The sequence below is a fragment of the Phocoena sinus genome, chromosome 3 (genome assembly GCF_008692025.1).
Source record: "Phocoena sinus isolate mPhoSin1 chromosome 3, mPhoSin1.pri, whole genome shotgun sequence".
Lineage (NCBI taxonomy): Eukaryota > Metazoa > Chordata > Mammalia > Artiodactyla > Phocoenidae > Phocoena > Phocoena sinus.
The window spans coordinates 52,405,977-52,428,780 of NC_045765.1; the positions used below are offsets into that span (position 1 = coordinate 52,405,977).

A 22,804-nucleotide genomic window follows, 5' to 3' on the forward strand; every position below is an offset into this window, starting at 1 on the left:
GCCACGGATCTGTGAAATCTGATCTGTTTGCCATTTAGATCCACGTGACTCACCGAGGCTGCCTGCATTCATATCTAAAAATACAGGAAATGTGCAGCCTAGGCAAATTTGGCTCACTGGCTCATGGGTTTTTGATTCAAATGCTGCACATTTAGAGATAGTGGTTTTATATTTATACCAGCCAGCTGCAAAGGAGCTTCTGCTGCTCAAATGACAGAGACTAGCTGGAAATCTAGAAGCAAAAAGGATCAGAAGACTTATCTGCTTCTACACATTTTACCTGGGAGTCAGGGGATGACACCTCCTCAGTCACTAGGAACATGAGATCTGAGGTCCTCTGCAGGCTAGAAGGATTGAGCTTCCTTGGGCAATGGGTGTGCCCCATGAAGTGCCGGTCTCCAAAGAGGACAGAGGGAGTCATGAGCTATTAAAGACAGAGTAGGGTGTGGCGGTCACACGAGTGGTGGAGCGCTACTTGGACTGGTGGTAACCAAGTCCACAGAGAGGGTGTGGAGCCTTCGACTGGCCATTTTTTGTTTTGTCCAATTCCATTCAATGTCTCTTCCAGTAATGCCCATGGCCATGACCGCTGGTGAGTGGGTCAGTTGATTTCTGGGATTTACCTCTTGGACACCCAGATTCCTTCTCAAGAGGCTCCCCCTTCAACCGTTGGGAACTGCCTGGCAGAGCCACTGCACTCACCCATCAGGATACTCAGCAGCTTCTGCACTCTGGAATTGACCCCCACGATTCGGTAGAGCCCTTGCTCATTGATCCCTGAGAAGAGAAACAGTGATGATTTAATTAGAGGCACGTCAGAACACAAGTCAGGCCAACCCAGCCAAATGCACTTTTTTTCATTTTCTCGGGCCTTCTAAAAGCTGCTCTAATTAAAGTCCCCTGTCACTCAGCTCTGCTCTTAGCGAAGGAGTGGGATTTGGTACAACTGTCTAGGATTTCATGGATGTGCTGCACACTTCAGCCCTCGTATTAGTTCAGTCATCAGAGGGGCAGGAAACCTCCCTCTTCTCTTGCCAAGGCAGCATCTGAAGAGTTTTGAAAGATGCTAAATATATACTTTTAAACATATCATATTTAACCAGTTTTTTAATTTAAAAAGACAAAAATGAAATGATAAAAAAAATTTTCATACTACAAAAAAGGATGAACACTTTACAAATTACTTTCACATAGAGAAGGCAAATATTGAGGTGTTGGGGCATTTTTAATTTTTGACAATATTAGCCAAAACTGAGAAATTAGAAAATCCATTCATTTGTGGTGCAAATATTCTTCATAAAGAAAAAAGAGGGAGGTCGGCGGGAAGATGGCGGAAGAGTAAGACGTGGAGATCGCCTTCCTCCCCACGGATACACCAGAAATACATCCACACGTGGAACAACTCCTACAGAACACCTACTGAAGGCTGGCAGAAGACCTCAGAGCTTCCAAAAGTCTGAGCCGTGTGGATGAAAGGCTCTTGGTGCTCCAGCCCAGGAGGCAGGGCTCTGCCTCTGAGGTAGGAGAGCCAACTTCAGGACACTGGTCAACAAGAGACCTCCCAGCTCCACATAATATTAAACGGTGGAAATCTCCCAGAGACCTCCATCTTAACACCAGCACCCAGCTTCACTCAACGACAAGCAAGCCACAGTGCTGGACAACCTATGCCAAACAACTAGCAAAACAGGAACACAACCCCACCCATTAGCAGAGAGGCTGCCGAAAATCATAACAAGGCCACAGACACCCCAAAACACACCACCAGACGTGAACCTGCCCACTAGAGAGACAAGATCCAGCCTCATCCAGCACAACACAGGCACTAGTCCCCTCCACCAGGAAGCCTACACAACCCGCTGAAACAACCTTAGCCACTGGAGACAGACATCAAAAACAACGGGAACTACGAACGTGCAGCCTGCAAAAAGGAGACCCCAAACACAGTAAGATAAGCAAAATGAGAAGACAGAAAAACACACAGCAGATGAAGGAGCAAGATAAAAACCCACCAGACCTAACTAATGAAGAGGAAATAGGCAATCTACCTGAAAAAGAATTCAGAATAATGATAGTAAGGATGATCCGAAATCTTGGAAGTAGAATGGACAAAATGCAAGAAACAGTTAACAAGGACCTACAAGAACTAAAGATGAAACAAGCAACGATGAACAACGCAATAAATGAAATTAAAAGTACTCTAGATAGGATCAATAGCAGAATAACTGAGGCAGAAGAACGGATAAGTGACCTGGAAGATAAAGTAGTGGAAATAACTACTGCAGAGCAGAATAAAGAAAAAAGAATGAAAAGAACTGAGGACAGTCTCAGAGAGCTCTGGGACAACATTAAACGCACCAACATTCGAATTATAGGGGTTCCAGAAGAAGAAGAAAAAAAGAAAGGGACTGAGAAAATATTTGAAGAGATTATAGTCGAAAACTTCCCTAATATGGGAAAGGAAATAGTTAATCAAGTCCAGGAAGCACAGAGAGTCCCATACAGTATAAATACAAGGAGAAATACGCCAAGACACATATTAAGCAAACTGTAAAAAATTAAATACAAAGAAAGCATATTAAAAGCAGCAAGGGAAAAACAACAAATAACACACAAGGGAATCCCCATAAGGTTAACAGCTGATCTCTCAGCAGAAACCCTACAAGCCAGAAGGGAGTGGCAGGACATACTGAAAGTGATGAAGGAGAAAAACCTGCAACCAAGACTACTCTACCCAGCAAGGATCTCATTCAGATTTGATGGAGAAATTAAAACCTTTACAGACAAGCAAAAGCTGAGAGAGTTCAGCACCACCAAACCAGCTTTACAACAAATGCTAAAGGAACTTCGCTAGATAAGAAATGCAAAAGAAGGAAACGACCTATAATAACGAACCCAAAACAATATAGAAAATGGGAATAGGAACATACATATCGATAATTACCTTAAATGTAAATGGACTAAATGCTCCCACCAAAAGACACAGATTGGCTGAATGGATACAAAAACAAGACCCTGATATATGCTGTCTACAAGAGACCCACCTCAGACCTAGAGACACATACAGACTGAAAGTAAGGGGATGGAGAAAGATATTCCATGCAAATGGAAACCAAAAGAAAGCTGGAGTAGCAATTCTCATATCAGACAAAATAGACTTTAAAATAAGGACTATTAAAAGGGATAAAGAAGGACACTACATAATGATCACGGGATCGATCCAAGAAGAAGATATAACAATTGTAAATATTTATGCACCCAACATAGGAGCACCTCAATACGTAAGGCAAATACTAACAGCCATAAAAGGGGAAATTGACAGTAACACATTCATAGTAGGGGACTTTAACACCCCACTTTCACCCATGGACAGATCATCCAAAATGAAAATAAATAAGGAAACACAAGCTTTAAATGATACATTAAACAAGATGGACTTAATTGATATTTATAGGACACTCCATCCAAAAACAACAGAATACACATTTTTCTCAAGTGCTCATGGAACATTCTCCAGGATAGATCATATCTTGGGTCACAAATCAAGCCTTGGTAAATTTAAGAAAATTGAAATTGTATCAAGTATCTTTTCTGACCACAACGCCATGAGACTAGATATCAATTACAGGAAAAGATTTGTAAAATATACAAACACATGGAGGCTAAACAATACACTACTTAATAATGAAGTGATCACTGAAGAAATCAAAGAGGAAATAAAAAAATACCTAGAAACAAATGACAATGGAGACACAACGACCCAAAACCTATGGGATGCACCAAAAGCAGTTCTAAGGGGGAAGTTTATAGCAATACAAGCCCACCTTAAGAAGCAGGAAACATCTCGAATAAACAACCTAACCTTGCACCTCAAGCAATTAGAGAAAGAAGAACAAAATAGCCCTAAAGCTAGCAGAAGGAAAGAAATCATAAAAATCAGATCAGAAATAAATGAAAAAGAAATGAAGGAAACGATAGCAAAGATCAATAAAACTAAAAGCTGGTTCTTTCAGAAGATAAACAAAATAGATAAACCACTAGCCAGACTCATCAAGAAAAAAAGGGAGAAGACTCAAATCAATAGAATTAGAAATGAGAAAGGAGAAATAACAACTGACACTGCAGAAATAAAAAAAATCATGAGAGATTACTACAAGCAACTCTATGCCAATAAAATGGACAATCTGGAAGAAATGGACAAATTCTTAGAAATGCACAACCTGCCAAGACTGAATCAGGAAGAAATAGAAAATATGAACAGACCAATCACAAGCACTGAAATTGAAACTGTGATTAAAAATCTTCCAACAAACAAAAGCCCAGGACCAGATGGCTTCACAGGTGAATTCTATCAAACGTTTAGAGAAGAGCTAACACCTATCCTTCTCGAACTCTTCCAAAATATAGCAGAGGGAGGAACACTCCCAAATTCCTTCTACGAGGCCACCATCACCTTGATACCAAAACCAGACAAGGATGTCACAAAGAAAGAAAACTACAGGCCAATATCACTGATGAACATAGATGCAAAAATCCTCAACAAAATACTAGCAAACAGAATCCAACAGCACATTAAAAGGATCATACACCATGATCAAGTGGGGTTTATTCCAGGAATGCAAGGATTCTTCAATATACGCAAATCTATCAATGTGATAAACCATATTAACAAATTGAAGGAGAAAAACCATATGATCATCTCAATAGATGCAGAGAAAGCTTTCGACAAAATTCAACACCCATTTATGATAAAAACCCTGCAGAAAGTAGGCATAGAGGGAACTTTCCTCAACATAATAAAGGCCATATATGACAAGCCCACAGCAAACATCATCCTCAATGGTGAAAAACTGAAAGCATTTCCACTAAGATCAGGAACAAGACAAGGTTGCCCACTCTCACCACTCTTATTCAACATAGTTTTGGAAGTTTTAGCCACAGCAATCAGAGAAGAAAAGGAAATAAAAGGAATCCACATCGGAAAAGAAGAAGTAAAGCTGTCACTGTTTGCAGATGACATGATACTATACATAGAGAATCCTAAAGATGCTACCAGAAAACTACTAGAGCTAATCAATGAATTTGGTAAAGTAGCAGGATACAAAATTAATGCACAGAAATCTCTGGCATTCCTATATACTAATGATGAAAAATCTGAAAGTGAAATCAAGAAAACACTCCCATTTACCATTGCAACAAAAAGAATAAAATATCTAGGAATAAACCTACCTAAGGATATGAAAGACCTGTATGCAGATAATTATAAGACACTGATGAAAGAAATTAAAGATGATACAAATAGATGGAGAGATATACCATGTTCTTGGATGGGAAGAATCAACATTGTGAAAATGACTCTACTACCCAAAGCAATCTACAGATTCAATGCAATCCCTATCAAACTACCACTGGCATTTTTCACAGAACTAGAACAAAAAATTTCGCAATTTCTATGGAAACACAAAAGACCCCGAATAGCCAAAGCAATCTTGAGAACGAAAAAAGGAGCTGGAGGAATCAGGCTCCCTGACTTCAGACTATACTACAAAACAACAGTAATCAAGACAGTATGGTACTGGCACAAAAACAGAAAGATAGATCAGTGGAACAGGATAGAAAGCCCAGAGATAAACCCACGCACATATGGACACCTTATCTTTGATAAAGGAGGCAGGAATGTACAGTGGAGAAAGGACAGCCTCTTCAATAAATGGTGCTGGGAAAACTGGACAGGTACATGTAAAAGTATGAGATTAGATCACTCCCTAACACCATACACAAAAATAAGCTCAAAATGGATTAAAGACCTAAATGTAAGGCCAGACACTATCAAACTCTTAGAGGAAAACATAGGAAGAACACTCTATGACATAAATCACAGCAAGATCCTTTCTGACCCACCTCCTAGAGTAATGGAAATAAAAACAAAAATAAACAAATGGGACCTAATGAAACTTCAAAGCTTTTGCACAGCAAAGGAAACCATAATCAAGACCAAAAGACAACCCTCAGAATGGGAGAAAACATTTGCAAATGAAGCAACTGACAAAGGATTAATCTCCAAAATTTACAAGCAGCTCATGCAGCTCAATAACAAAAAAACAAACAACCCCATCCAAAAATGGGCAGAAGACCTAAACAGACATTTCTCCAAAGAAGATATACAGAATGCCAACAAACACATGAAAGAATGCTCAACATCATTAATCATTAGAGAAATGCAAATCAAAACTACAATGAGATATCATCTCATACCAGTCAGAATGGCCATCATCAAAAAATCTAGAAACAATAAATGCTGGAGAGGGTGTGGAGAAAAGGGGACACTCTTGCACTGCTGGTGGGAATGTGAATTGGTTCAGCCACTATGGAGAACAGTACGGAGGTTCCTTAAAAAACTACAAATAGAATTACCATATGACCCAGCAATCCCACTACTGGGCATATACCCTGAGAAAACCAAAATTCAAAAAGAGTCATGTACCAAAATCTTCATTGCAGCTCTATTTACAATAGCCCGGAGATGGAAAGAACCTAAGCGCCCATCATCGGACGAATGGATAAAGAAGATGTGGCACATATACACAATGGAATATTACTCAGCCTTAAAAAGAAATGAAATTGAATTATTTGTAATGAGATGGATAGACCTAGAGTCTGTCATACAGAGTGAAGTAAGTCAGAAAGACAAAGACAAATACCGTATGCTAACACATATATATGGAATTTAAGGGGAAAAAATGTCATGAAGAACCTAGGGATAAGACAGGAATAGAGGCGCAGACCTACTGGAGAACGGACTTGAGGATATGGGGAGGGGGAAGGGTGAGTTTTGACAGGGCGAGAAAGAGTCATGGACATATACACACTAACAAACGTAGTAAGGTAGATAGCTAGGGGGAAGCAGCCGCAAGGCACAGGGATATTAGCTCGGGGCTTTGGGACAGCCTGGAGGGGTGGCAGGGGGAGAGTGGGAGGGAGGGAGACGCAAGAGGGAAGACACATGGGAGCACATGTATATGTATAGCTGATTCACTTTGTTATAAATCAGAAACTAACACACTATTGTAAAGCAATTATACCCCAATAAAGATGTTAAAAAAAAAAAAGAAAAAAGAGGGGCTTCCCTCGTGGCGCAGTGGTTGAGAGTCCGCCTGCCGATGCAGGGGACACGGGTTCGTGCCCTGATCCGGGAAGATCCCACGTGCCGCGGAGCGGCTGGGCCCATGAGCCATGGTCGCTGGGCCTGCACACCCGGAGCCTGTGCTCCTCAACGGGAGAGGCCACAACAGTGAGAGGCCCGTGTACCACAAAAAAAAAAAAGAAAAAAGTAGGTCACCTTTCTTAAACCCAAGAAAACATTCAAATAGGCTAAAAGGGGTTTACCTTCAAACACCCAAACAAAGAACCAAAACTAACCCGCCTCAGTACTTTGTTCATTTAACTGCAAGGATTAGATCATCACTGTATCATTTACATTCAGACCAAGTGATATGAAATGACTTTTCTCCCGCTGGTCCTAAGCCCATCATATCTGACACCTCTCAACTAACTGGTCTCTTGCTGACTCTTATTCCCCTGATGTCCTTTCTCCACCCAGTACCCAAAATGAGCTTCTCAAAGTATCAATCAGTTCAAACCATCTCTTCTCTTAAAAACCTTCCAATGGCTTCCCATTGCATCTGGATCACAATCAAAACTCACCACGGCCTGTAAGGCCCTACATGGTTGAGCACAGGCCCACCTCTGACTGCTTTATCAACCACCTTCATGCTGCTCCAGCACCGATGGCCTTCCTGTTACTCCAATATACAAAGCTCATGCCTCCAAACCTCAGCCTCTGAACAAGATTCCCTCTACCTGTAACACTCCTCTCCCAGATCTTTTCATCATTCAGGTCTCAGCTTACATGCAACCTCTTCAATAGAAAGCATCCCAATGACCAACACTATTGGCCACTGCCTTACCCAGTTGTCTTTTCTTTATAGCAGTTAACAGTATCTGAAATCACCTTTCTCATTTGGTTTCTTGTTTGTCTTCCCCCACAACTACCATGTAAACTTTAAGTACAGTGATTCTGTCTTCTTTACCGTTACATCCCCAGCACCTAGATCAGTCTACAATACAGGACAGAATGAATAAAACATTCGTCAGTTTGGGGTCAAAACAAAATTTCCTGGAATAAACTTGGGAAAAGGCTGATTCTGCAGTGTCTTCAACAAGACCTCTACAAAAGTGGAACTGATAAACAAAAGGAAGTGGTCTGGAATGAGAGGATTTTACAGCTCAAATGGATTGTAAAAGCCTGTACATCAGGACTTTCCTGGTGGTCCAGTGGTAAAGAATCTGCCTTCCAATGCAGGGGACATGGGTTCGATCCCTGGTAGGGGAACTAAGATTCCACATGTGGCGGGGCAACTAAGCCCTCGCGCTACAACTACTGAGCTCGTGCACCTCAACAAGGGAGTCCACGTGCCACAAACTACAGAGCCCAGGCACACTGGAGACTGGGCACCACAACTAGAGAGAGAACCCACATGCCACAACTAGAGAGAAGCCCACGCGCTGCAACTAGAGACAAGCCTGCGTGCTGCAACCAAGACCCGACGCAGCTGAAAAAAAAACAAAAACAAAAAAAACCATGTACATCATCCTGCCTGCTTCACCGGCTAGGAGACCCTGGGTCTCCTAAGGGATGGGCCCCAAGTTACTGAGTAGCAGAACTCATTATTCATTCATGGGGTGGCTTGAAGGGCTTATCCTTTCTGAAACATCTCTACTTCTTTTGTCCTTGTGCTTTCCTGGAGCTTGACACACTCCCAGCTCCTGCTGGATGATTAATGGACCTCAGAGAGTACGGGAAGTCTGTTCACCTCTGGTCACCACCAATATGTGTGTACATACACGTACTGCAGTAGGGAGACAACCCACTTCCTTCCAAGCATTTATGCAAAAATGGCATTTAACACACACCGTCCTCGATTCCTCTTTGTGCTAAATGAAAACTTCTCTAGCTGTTAAAATACATCATGTTCATCCTCATTTTAGAGGGGGAGGGGACGAGGAGGCAGAGGCTAAGAGACCAGACCAAGCGGTGACCCTCTTCTTCCTCTACTGCTTATTGCACATATTTTCTGGTTTTATATCAGAAAAAGTCATCCTCCTGAGCTATGCGTTTGCATTTATCACACAGATTCTGTGAAGGATTTTAAATGATTAGGTGGCCCTCTTGGTTTTGGCGGCTGAAAACTGAGAGACTAAGCGGTCAGCCCACCTCCGGCATGTACGTGAACTTCATCGTAGAGGGGAGGGGACTTCTGTTTTGAACTCATTTTTGACTCTATTTTTATGCCTTTACCTTTGTTAAGCCTGTACCTCTGATTTCTCATTCTTTTCTTTTAAAATGATGAGCAAAAATCAACTGGCTGTTGAAAAATTACCTTAGTAATACACACTTAAAAAAATGTAGAAACTGCAGTTATGGAAAATAGACAAATCCATGGACGATAGTGAAAACCAGCAGAGACACCCACTGACAACCTGTGCAGGTATGATCTCTCCCCTCCCCATTATCCCCAGAACCCGTTCAGAGTGGGCAGTCTGGTTCGTAACTTGCATTTTTCACTTGATATATAATAATGAAAATCTTGGATTTCAATAAATGTATTTCCACTGCATTTTTAGTGATTCAGTGTTTCACTGCATGCATGGAGCACACGGTTGATGTAACCAATTTTTGAGACATTTGGCCAGTTTCTGATGTTTTTACCTTAACACCATAGTATAAACATCTTTGTAGCTCAAGTTGGCCCATGACCTTATTTCCTCAAGATCAGTTCCCAGAAATCTCGCCTACTACTTTACATTCTCTGCCTATATTTTACATATCTTTGCAAGCTACCTTAACTCTTCATTGAAGGAAGGTATAGCAGAAATAAGGAAACATCTATAAGAATGTTAGCACACATTAAAATAATTACCTTGGAAAGAATACTTTTTGACTAGATACCTAGGAATAGAACTTATAAGGGTATTTTTTTTTCTTCCCCTCTACTCAGTGCTTCATAGCCTTTATAAACATGCTTATATTTCTGAACTGGCATATTTCTGTTTTAAAAGACAGAACTTCCTCAAACAAATAAAAAGGGCTGGAGGGTTGAGAGGCTGTAGAATAAATAAGATTCCCATCTTTGACAATGGTTCAAATCAAATCCAGTGGGAAGACAGTGATCAGCTTTTCTCTGCGTACAACAGACAGTGCATTCAAAGCTTGAAACTGCCGGAACTGAGGAATCCCCTCTGCGGCAATCTTTGCGGAGGGGATGGAGATCACGGGGATGAACCAGCTTCCCTGACCTCGAAGCGCTGTTCCTATGGACCCAGGAAAGGTCAGTGTTTGACAGGCAGGGCCTGACCACAGCACCACGGCAGGAAAACAGGGGCCTGACCCCTTCTCCCTACCCAGATAGTGCCCAGGGCAGGGTTCCTAACCTGGGGTCTACAGACCCCAAGTGGCCCACTAGAGAATTCAGGGTGTCTATCAACTTCCATAGGAAAACAACCACATCTTTATTTCCACTAATCTATAAGTGAAATTAAACATTTCCTTCCACTGCAATATAAGCAACAAATCACAGCATGAGCAGTACCTGCAACTTGGTCAGAAACCACAGATATTTTCCGAACACGTTACAGTTGTTACAGACACCCTGAACTATCACTATTTCTGAATTATGCTAGTTGTCAGACCCACCACGGTAACTGAAAGTGTTAGCAAAGAAACACATATATTATTATATCACAACCATGGTTTTAGTATTTCAACTGAACTTCAGTAACTGGATTCCTTATAATCCTATGTATTTGATATGCACGCATTTAAAACAATCTTCGCCAAAGAGGGTGACGACTAAATCAGTTGAGAGCCTCTGCACTCCAGAGCAACAGGACTTGTGGAAACACACCGCCAATGGCATTTGGAGAGTTAATGAGTCACTTGAAATTGGGAAACAGCAGGTAGCAGGTCTGCCACCTCACCAGATGCGTAACCTTCACTGAGAATAACGCCATCTGTTGAACTACTTTACCTCTGGTTTCCACAGCGTGGATGCATTTCCTGATGATGCTGAAGCCAATGCTGTCCAACTGTGCAGCTGAAAGAGGAAGAAAGGGGCAGTCAAGTTGCTAGCCGTGCACACCAACCCCGGAACAGTGCTTGACCAACCCAGAATGACTCAGTCCCATGGTGTGGCCATGGAGCCTTTTCATTTTTTCCACTGAAAGTACAGGAATGATTCAAAATGTAAAATTGCTGGCATTCATGAGGAGCTTACCATATGCCAGGTACAGTGCTAAGTACCATTTTGCACATACTATCTCATTTAATTTTCATGGTAACTCTCTGCAAGGTTATCCTCTATTTACAGCTGACGAAACTGCAGCACAGAGCGATGAGCACTTTACTGAAGGAATAACTAAGCAAACTTTAACTTGTTTTGTTATTATCAGGAGCTGTAGGACTAACTGCTTGTTGGTCTCCTTCAAAAAGCATAAAGTAAATGCTCAATAAATGTCAGGTAAGTGCTCCACAGAGCTCACCTTGTTTAATCCTAGCAAGTCCTCTAGGTTGGTATACTATCATGAGTCCCAAATTACACATGAAGAAACTGAGATTTGGCAAAGCTAAATATCTTGACCAAAGTTGCAGAGTTAATATGTGGGAGGCTCGCTCCAGAGCCTGTACAACCGTAACTGCCTTAAAAGTGACTGAAAAATAAAATAAAAGTAAACATTAAAAAAAAAAAAGTGACTCTGAATTAAAGAGAGGAATAAAATTCTGCTCAGATGACTAGAAAAAAGGAAAAGTGACCAGGAGGAAAATTAAAATAGCCAAGGACAAAGAAGCTATCTAAGGAAAAAGCAATAAGGCAGAAGAGCCATCCTCTGTGTGGTAAATCAGCAGGCGGTGACAGGTCCTCCATCTGCTCCAAAACCCCCTAATGTCACTCAGAAAATAAATGGCAAATAGCAGCAACTTTCTCCACAGCATAGAACCAACTGCCCACCTGGCAACAGGGCTGGAAACCCACCAAAATTCATCCCCATGCTTTGGTTACCCAATGATTAGACGTGGGTGGTAATCTTTAAGAATGGGTTCATCTTTGACCTCCTTAGGACATCAGGACAAGACATTCTACAAACCAGTGTTCCGAGTGGAAAAGGGAATGGCAGAAAGGAGGAAGGTGAGTATTTATAAACATTTGTCATCATCCCAGGGCAAGAAATAAACTTGTAAAATATGAGAACTGAGCTGAACTTGAACTCAGCTTGGATCTAACCCAAATGGAATCTCTCCAATTCTTAATATATACGGGTGAATGTAGGTCCAATGAAGAAAAAAATAATCCTTTTAAAAAATCACTGAAAATTCCCCAAATCAAATTAAAAAGGAATTCTAATTTTCCCAAACTTCTCTTCCCAAAGAGAATCAGCTCTTGCTCTTACATGTGTACTATCACTTGGTGGTACTTATTAATAAATATACTTGGCCTCTAGGATGGTAAGTAAAGTACCAGAAAAGGAGGAAAACAATGTTCTTCTTCCTGGAGACCACCTGCTATACAAACCATTGTTCTTATACCCTTAAAGCTATAAGGAGCCTACTAACTCAATCCCTTGCTTCTTCTAGTATGAACCAAGTGTTTACTCTGCAAATCCGGTTGTATCAAGCTTTCTGACTCAGATCGAGATCACTCTTCCAAATGAAACTCAACCCATACCATAGACTTTTCCCAAATTTTATAACAAACTGTAATACACAGCCTAAAAATCTGTTGGAATCTAGGCAAGATTTTTTTAAAATAACGACCTTATTGAGATATAATTCACATATTGTAAGGGTCACTCATTTAAAGCTTACAATTCATTAATTTCTAGTATATTTACAAGTATATAGATCACCACTCTCTACATAACATTTTCATCATCCCCCATGAAAAACCTCATACATATTAGCAGTAACTCCCTATTTCCCCCACTCCCTCAGCTCCTAGAAACCACAAATCTACCTTCTGTCTCTATAGACTCGCCTATTCTGGACATTTCATATAAATGCAACCATATGATACACTGTCTTTTGTATCTAGTTTCTTTCACTTAGTATAATGTTTTCCAGATTCCTCTATGTTGTAGCATTAATGCACTTCATTCCTTTTTATGACTAAATATTCCATTGTCTGGCTATACCCCATTCCATTTACCCATTCATCAGCTGTTGGTTTCTGCTTTTTGCCTATTATGAATAATGCTACTAGAAACACCACATACAAATCTTTGTGTGGACATATATTTTCATTTCCCTTCAGTATGTACCCAGGAGTGGAAGTGCTAGGTTATACGGTAACTCTATGCTTAACTTTTTGAGGAAATGCCAAACCACCTTCTAAAGCACTGGACCATTTTACATTCCCACCAGCAACATATGAAGGTTCCAATTTCTCCACATCCTTGCCAACATCTGTTATTGTCTTTTTTATCACTGCCGTTCTGGTGCATGTGAAATGGTACCTCATTGTGGTTTTGACTTGCATTTCCCTAATGACTAATGATGTTGGGCACCTTTTCATGTATAGGGGAGAATTTTCATTCCTTTATACAACAGTCAGAACAGAGCCTACTGGCAAGTATTTGTTAGAGGGGAAATTACTTTCTATACTTAAGGAGGTTTCCCAAATGTCCATAATGTGATTCAATAGTCAGTTGAAGCCTTTTGGTTCTTCTTTTGAGATGTGCTTAAGAGGATCCTTGCATAGGAATGATAGTCAAAGAAGTCTGGGAGATTAAGAACTGCAGTTGTGGACAGTGCTCTGGGGAGCTGCTGAGACAGATTCCAAATTTGGAAATTTTAAGAGTAGGTTTGTGAACATGGTCTTGTTCTAGGCATTGATGAACTTCTGTTCTGGACAAAGAGTATTTTGCTTCCTTACCCTGTGAACATGGGTAAAAGTTTTGAAAAACTGGAAATAACCTGGCAGCTGACAGTGATGACCCCAGTGGCCAGAAGATATGTGCTCATAAAGCCACCAGCCCAACTAGCAGAAGAAATACGGACAAAGCTAGATATAACCCTGTAGAGACAAATCAGTCCTTGACCTTTTCTCATGGAACTGTGGGAAGCTGGATTCTTTTCTAGGAAAGTAACTGCTAATGGAAGAGAACACAATGGAACCTCCCAAGTATATCCAGAAAAAAACCAAATTCCACTAATCTACATTAACTACAATTATTTATTTTGGAAAATGGCAAAGCAACCCCCTGCGCTCCCCCCACAAATCTCTGAATAAATGTTCCTTCTTTGGTTTTCCCAACATTAGAAGTTCTCCATTTTGTTTTATACCAGCAAACCCCTTTTCTTGAAATAAATCTTACACAGATGCTACACATAAAGGCCTTCCACATTACACATGTAACAGTATTTATTAGTATATATTAGTTGTCTAAGTCCAAGTACACATAACAAATTCACATACTGCAAAGTCAAATGCTAAGAGCACAAGGTAACTCTCTATTAGCCTCTGATGTGTTCAAGTCACGTACTGATGATTATTGCAGTTTTATAAACAAAACTGTGTTAAGAAATGGAATTCATATCAAACAACAGTTCCCAATAAGGAACTCATGAAATACAGTTTACCTGTCATTATTCCAAATCTCTGAACTGGAACTGGTATAAATTATTACACTGCCCCCTGCACTGGCACTTCCCTGTATCTCTCTGTCTCTGGTACCCCTCCACCACACACACACATACACACACGCACACACGCAGGCACGCACACGCACGTACACAGGTTTGACTGCTACTCTCATCAGCCTGAGTTTCCTGCTGATGTTATGATTAGGTTACTAATGATGAACAACTGCTTTCTTATTTATCATGTACCGAGTACCACTGATGTGATAGGGACTACAGTGCATCCATACCCAGATCATTAGTCCTGATCTCTGTCCAGCAGGTACATAATCTAAGTTAATTGAGATCTCCTACTTGGAAAATCCAGTTTCCACTAAAAGGTTTAGAACACCACCACCACCAAGCAGAGTTTGCTAATGACAGAAAGAGTCTGAGCAGCCCGCCAGATGGAAGCGGCTGTCCTTAATCCCTTCAAGCAGGTGATTCAGCTCTTTTACTGAGCCCAGGCTCAGAAAAGGTCAGGGATTTATTTGCAATTGCTGTATCCTTATAATCTCCAGAAATAATCTCTCATCAAATATCTACTTGCATTATTCCCTTAATTTGACTGCTGATGAATTGTTGCAGGGCCGGTGGCTCCCAGGCCTGACACCCACCGTCTGGCAGTTAAGGCTTGGACCAGCTTACCTTCCTGACTCACCCTCGAGTTCACCTCTGCCCAGCTTTACGCGCAGGGCAGGCCAAACAGCTGTCGTATAATGAACTTCACAGAGCTCGCACCAAACACCCAGGTTGACCCACCAAGTTAGAAAAGGGTCACCCTCTTAACTGTCATGTCAACTTTTGAAGCATTATTTGTCTGCTTTTAGAGAAAGGAAAGGGGCAGGGTCACACAAACCTATTTTCTCAAAGCTCTCTGGAGAACAGGAGGACATGAGACAGGTGGTTTGACTCTCAGCCAACCTGGAGAATATTAGGGCTGAAGTGGGAGGAGGATGCCTGGCCGACCTCTGGGGCTTATGTTTATCATGCCCAGGGTAAGAACTCAGACAGGAAGGAGGCAGGTCAAATTCAGGAACTGACTGTTTTACTGCAATGGGCTTAAAACAACAACATACTGTAAGGTTCAGTCAAATTGTTTAAAAGAAGGAGGCTGGTGGGCCAGGTACACACAGGATTTTAGCATAACCTTCAATGCCCTGTTCTGTAGCTTCTAGTACCTCACACTACCTCACCTGACACTGCCTGGCCTTCAAAAAAAAACAAAACAAACAAAAAAAAAACCCCAAAGAGGTATATAGGTGATGGTAGAGGGTGAGAACTCCAATAAAATCATGAGTCTAACCCTCAGCACTCCCCTTCTTTCTTACCCCCCATATCCAAATTATCACCTCAATTTTACCTCCTACTGAGTCTCAATATTATCTAGTTCTCTCTGCCTTCACCACACCCACCCTGGTCCTGGACCAGGTCCTGGTTATCTGCTACCAGGATGGTTGCAAGGCCCTCCTAACTGGTCTCTTCGCACCTCCTCTGGCTCCCTCCAAGCTGCCCTCCACCCGGCAGCACCCATGACCTTGACAAAACCAGACCACATCACCTCTCTGCTTAAACACTCAGTGACACCCCACTGCTCTTAGGACGATAACCCCAGCCCTTAACATGGCCCACACAGCCCTGCATGGTCTGGCCCCAGCCTCATCTCAGTCCCTCCCCTATGTCTCAGCATCCCAACCACGCTGGCTTCCTCTCCGAGTATCCAACTGACCACGCTTTCTCCTCAGCCTTTGCACAAGCTGTGGATTTCACCTGGGAGCCCCTTGGCCCAAATAACTCAGAATTCTCAGGTCTCCCTCATCAAGTATCATCTCCTCAAAAAAGCCTCTCTGACCCCTCCACCTAGATTAATGCCTCCATCATGCACTTGGATATAATGCCATCAACCTCTCCTTCAGAGTATGCAGCACAATTACAGGTTTACCTTTATTAGTATAATGCTGGGAATTCCCTGGCAGTCCAGTGGTTAGAACTCTGCGCTTTCACTGCCAAGGTTCCAGGTTCAATCCCTGGTTGGGGAACTAAGATCCCACAAGCTGCATGGTATGGCATGAATGAATGAATGAATGAATGGTATGATCCTGCAAAAAATGTCTGTCTACCAAACTACATATGCGTTCATAAAGGCAATGGTCCATGTATAACTTTACTTATTTATTTAATTCACTACTATATCTCTGTCTTTCACTGTCCCCTATAGTGCTAGAAATGAAGTGGAAGCCTGTAACTTTTCATTTGGTGTAATTTTTCATTTTGGATGCAAGGATAGGTAAATTGGTGACTGAATGGCAGGAAGAGTTGCTGAGGGGCAGCGTCTTAGAGTCAAAATTACCTTTCAAACTTCAACTGATGTACACCCTATGAAAGTAGATGAGTTAAGGAAGCTTCTGGTCCTCAGCTATTCCATCTTTTGTGAGGATATAGAGGTTAAATAAAGAAATGAATGGCTTAATCTAACCGCTTCCTTCCTTCCTGTATCAGTACAAAGAGGTATTACCACCAAGCAGTACAGCCCCAAGAATCAGTCCTAGAGAAGGGAAAAACGAAAGCTGTGCAAGCCAAGACATGGAATAGAAGAGATAAAACCAAGTTTAGTTTTCCTGGACACTTTTAGAAATCTTTTGCTTGCCCACTGAGGCATCACTGTCACTGTGCTGCATGTGGTATGAAACTAGGCTGGCTACTTCTTTTCACGTCATACTAACTGAGCCATCTAAACAGTCAGACAGGCCTGAGCATGGAGAAAGCTCTAGAAGACAAGAGCATTCCCCCCTAGAATTTGGTGCTACGCACTCTTCAGGTCCAGGAGCCCCTTTGCTAAAAATTACTGACCTGCTGTTGCCTATCTCCAAATCCTTAGTATTCACAACACCCAGAAACTAGGCAACAAGTGGCCAAATCACCAATTCTGAATAGAAGGGACCTTTCCATATCATAGGTTGACTGATGGACATATAGTCTGAAAAAATGATGCTTTGGGATATGCCCAAAGTTACCCCATATGTGCATCCCAGAAATTCTAACAGACCTCAGACCTCTCCTCAAAAGGAGAGGAGCTGACCTACCTGAATTAGGCTCAGCATGAATTAGATGGAATTACCACTTTGCTAAAGCTGGTATTTGACAAGTTTTTCCTAGTCTGAAAAACTTCCATAGGAAATTTATTCAAACTTTCCTTTGATCAAAAAACCACCTTTCAAGTGTTTTTTATGGGAGAAATGGAATTTGCTAGAAATAAAAACAAGAGAACTGAGACGTAAAGGAAGTCACTGCTGCGCTTTTAATGTGGATGGATACAGGAGGTTGTCTGGAGTTGCTGAGAGCGGCCCACCATTTTATGGACAGTTCCCGGGACATGTTCTCACCACAGAAATTTACTCAATTTCCCTGTGTGATTTGCTCTGTGATTTGCTCTTTAAAGCTCGGCCTGCCTCGCTCATTCTGAATTTAATCCATTTCAGCATCATTAAAAGCCATGAAGAAAAACACCCACATTGAATTGAATACAAAATCCCATCTGGAGAAGAGATTTCCAATTGGCTCACACACTCAGAGGGGCTCACACCCTTTCTCCTCAGCATGTGAAGCCCCACAGTTGCCAGGGCTCCCTGGCTGTGGCCCCTGGGAAACCATCCTCATGAAGCTTCCAGTGGGCCCAGGAAAGGTGTGAGCTCTCTACTTGGGCAATTACCCAGAGCCAGTTTTTAATCCCAGATCAGCTCCCCAATCCTGTGTCCCATCCCATTCCACTGCCTGCCCTATACTCTGCTCCCCAGCGAGGTACTCAGGGAATACGAATGAACTTTAATATTAACTGAAGTCACACAGACAGAAGTGGTATGTACTAGAAAAAGAACAATGAGCTCTAAAGCCAGACAGACCTGGCTTAGAATCCGGCCTCTGCCACCTCTGGCTGGATATGATCTTAGGCGAGAAGCTTCACCTTCCTTACCTGTGTGGTCGGGATAACTCACCTAGGTGTTGCAAAGGTCAAATGAAATGCACAGCAACTGAGACTTACTTGATATCCAAAAATGGTCATTAACAGTACTACAATATTAGGATGTAGTAACTACAGTACATCATAATATTTGAATCAAACTTTCCAGTTGATGAAAAACTCTTCATACCCAAGTTCATGTTAACCTTACAATAATCCGATGGGGTACCTATTATTACTATTCTTACTAATAACTTCTTGCTGTGTTTCCACACAAATTAAGTCTGATGAAGGACAATACATTACCGTTTATGGAAAAGTTAATAAATTATAGCTTACTTGATTTTTCCAGTATATCTGTTAAGTTTTTATGATGAGCAAAGCCAGGCTCATGATGTTAAAGTGGTACCAACAATGATGATGGCAGTAGTAACACTTACTGAGCACACAGCGTTGCTCCGGGCTAAGCACTTAATTGCATCATATCATCATCATCACCATCCCTATTTTGTAGGCAGGAAACCTTGGCTCAAACAAGGCTAAGGAACTTCTACGTGATTATGGCGTTAGTGAGTAGTGGAACCAGGATTCTAACTTGGGTTGACTCCAGGGCTCATCCTCTTCTACTCCCTGCTCTTCCGCTGAAGTTCACATAATTAGTCAGAAAAGGACTGGGGCTGGGGTTACATTTTCTGGATTCTGCCCTTTCTACTCCAGTAGCAGTTCCCAAATCTAGCGGACCACAGACTCAGGGGCATGCTTGTTGCAATGCAGATTCTGGGTGCCCTCCCAGAGGCTGTGCTTCAGTAGGTGTGAGAATCACACGAGATAACACTGTACTGCACACCAAGCAATTAAAACTATTATCACTAAAGACAGATACAAACGCTTACTGACTATTAATTAATGGGTAATATCTATTCCACAGTCCCCATCGATAATAATGATTCACCAGTGCTATGTACCTCAAAATGTAATGTTGGCTTGTGCCATTGGGGTATATGAAATGATTCTAAGTAGTTCACAAATAAATATTTGCGGTAGTTATACACTTATTTTAATAAGCATTATAAATTTATTGGTTTATCACACAAAGCATGATATGTTTTTTAAATAAATGTAGTCTAAAAAGAGTGAATTGATTTTAAAAACTAGTAAGTAAATAATATTACAGGTGGCATATGTATATGTTAAAAAAAATAATGAAGGTGACAAACAACACATTTGGGAACTACTGTCCTAACTTGTACCACACACCACCTTCAACTTAGCTGAAAGGACAAGATGGGAGGGTACCACATTCTACCAGCAAGCTGTCCTATTTCAATAGTCATCCTTGATTCCTTGCTGTCTTTCACACCCCATATCCAATCTGTTAGCCAGTCCCATCAGTAATAACTTACGCCTAGAATCCAACTACCTCTCACCATGTCCATTGCTAATACCTTGGTCCAAGCCACCATCATCTTTTGCCTGGACTGCTCCAATGGCCTCTCAACTGTTTCTCCTTTTGCCCCCTACAGTTTATTCTCTGCCGGCAGGCAGAATCATCTTTTAAAAATATACATTGGCGAGAGATATAGAAGATGGCGGAAGAGTAAGACGCGGAGATCGCCTTCCTCCCCACGGATACACCAGAAATACATCCACACGTGGAACAACTCCTACAGAACTCCTACTGAAGGCTGGCAGAAGACCTCAGACCTCCCAAAAGGCAAGAAACTCCCCACGTAACTGGGTAGGGCAAAAGAAAAAACAGAGACAAAAGAATATGGACGGCACCTGCACCAGTGGGAGGGAGCTGTGAAGGAGGAAAAGTTTCCACACACTAGGAAGCCCCTCCGCGGGCGGAGACTGCGGGAGGCAGAGGGGGGAGTTTCGGGACCGCGGAGTAGTGCACAGCGACGGGTGCGGAGGGCAAAGCGGGGAGATTCCTGCACAGACGATCGGTGCTGACCGGCACTCACCAGCCCGAGTGGCTTGTCTGCTCACCCGCCGGGGCGGGCGGGGCTGCGAGCTGAGGCTCGGGTTTTGGTTTTGGACGGAGCTCAGGGAGAGGACTGGGGTTGGCGGCTTGAACATAGCCTGAAGGGGTTAGTGCACCACGACTAGCCGGGAGGGAGTTCGGGGAAAAGCCTGCACCGGCCGAAGAGGCAAGAGACTTTTTCTTCCCTCTTTGTTTCCTGGTGCGCGAGGAGAGGGGTTTAAGAGCGCTGCTTAAAGGAACTCCAGAGACGGGAGCGAGCCGCGGCTAAAAGCGCGAACCCCAGAGACGGGCGCGAGCCGCGGCTGAGGGCGCGAGCCCCCCGAGACGGGCGCGAGCCGCGGCTGAAAGCGCAAACCCCAGAGACGGACGCGAGCCGCGGCTAAAACCGCGGACCCCAGAGACGGGCGGGAGACGCTAAGGCGGCTGCTGCTGCCGCCACCAAGGGGCCTGTGTGCGAGCACAGGTCACTCTCCACACCCCTCTTCCGCGAAGCCTGTGCAGCCCGCCACTGCCAGGTTCCCGGGATCCAGGGACAACTTCCCCGGGAGTACGCACGGCGGGTCTCAGGCTGGTGCAACATCACGCCGGCCTCTGCCGCAACGTCACGCTGCCTCTGCAGCCACAGGCCCGCCCCGCACGTAGTGCCCCTCCTACCCCCATCCCCCAACCCCCGGCCTGAGTGAGCTGGAGGCCCCGAATTAGCGGCTCCTTTAACCCCGTCCTGTCTGAGCGAAAAAACAGACGCCCTCCAGCGACCTACACGCAGAGACAGGGCCAAATCCAAAGCTGAGCTCCTGTGAGCTGTGAGAACAAAGAAGAGAAAGGGAAATCTCTCCCAGCAGCCACAGAAGCAGCGGATTAAAGCTCCACAATCAACTTGATATACCCTGCATCTGTGGAATACCTGAATAGACAAGGAATGATCCCAAATTGAAGAGGTGGAATTTAGGAGCGAGATCTATGATTTTTTTCCCTTTTCCTCTTTTTGTGAATGTGTACGTGTATGCTTCTGTGGGAGATTCTGTCTGTATACTCTTGCTTCCACCATTTGTCCTAGGGCTCTATCCGTCCATGACTTTTTTTTAAAAATTCTTTTTCTTAATAATTAAGTTTAATTGTAATAACTTTATTATACTTTACCTTCGTTCTTTCTTTCCTTCCTTCCTTCCCTCCTTTAGACAACGAATCACCCCAAATTGAGGAGGTGGTCTCAGGGAGCAGGATTTATGATTTTTCCCCCTTTACCTCTTTTTGTGAAGGTGTATGTGTATGCTTCTGTGTAAGATATTTTCTGTATAGCTTTGCTTCCAACATTTGTCCTAAGGTTCTATCCGTCCCTTTTTTTTTTTTTCTAAATATTTTTTAATTCAATAACTATATTATACTTTATTTTATTTTTACTGTATCATCTTTCTTTCTGTCTTTTTTCCTTCTTTCCCTCCTTCCTTCCTTCCTCCCTCCCTCCCTCCCTCCCTCCTTTCTTTCCTTCTTTGCTTCTTTCTTCCTTCCTTCCTTTCCTCCTTTTCTTCTTTCTTTACTCATACTTCTACTAATTCTCCCTACTTTTTCTCCCTTTTATTCTGAGCTGTGTGGATGAAAGGCTCTTGGTGCTCCAGCCAGGAGTCAGGGCTCTGCCTCTGAGGTAGGAGAGCCAACTTAAGGACACTGGTCAACAAGAGACCTCCCAGCTCCACATAATATTAAACGGTGGAAATATCCCAGAGACTTCCATCTTAACACCAGCACCCAGCTTCACTCAACGACCAGCAAGCCACAGTGCTGGACAACCTATGCCAAACAACTAGCAAAACAGGAACACAACCCCACCCATTAGCAGAGAGGCTGCCTAAAATCATAATAAGGCCACAGACACCCCAAAACACACCACCAGACGTGAACCTGCCCACTAGAGAGACAAGATCCAGCCTCATCCAGCACAACACAGGCACTAGTCCCCTCCACCAGGAAGCCTACACAACCCACTGAAACAACCTTAGCCACTGGAGACAGACATCAAAAACAACGGGAACTACGAAAGTGCAGCCTGCAAAAAGGAGACCCCAAACACAGTAAGATAAGCAAAATGAGAAGACAGAAAAACACACAGCAGATGAAGGAGCAAGATAAA

General features: G+C 42.7%; 1 protein-coding gene across 10 annotated transcripts in view; it reads right to left on the reverse strand.

The window, feature by feature from the left end:
- The window catches only part of ARHGAP26 (Rho GTPase activating protein 26), a 519,366-nt gene that overhangs the window by 215,486 nt on the left and 281,076 nt on the right, over nucleotides 1-22,804 (reverse strand). For all 10 annotated transcript variants that reach the window (XR_004349277.1, XR_004349278.1, XR_004349276.1 and 7 more), the window contains 2 exons: nucleotides 11,088-11,153; nucleotides 703-777 (listed from right to left, as the gene is read on the reverse strand). Coding sequence is in view for 6 of the 10 variants with exons in the window: in XM_032627452.1 (XP_032483343.1) it covers nucleotides 703-777; nucleotides 11,088-11,153 (141 nt within the window). In the remaining 4 variants the exon portion in view is untranslated. The remainder of the gene's footprint in view (nucleotides 1-702; nucleotides 778-11,087; nucleotides 11,154-22,804) is intronic.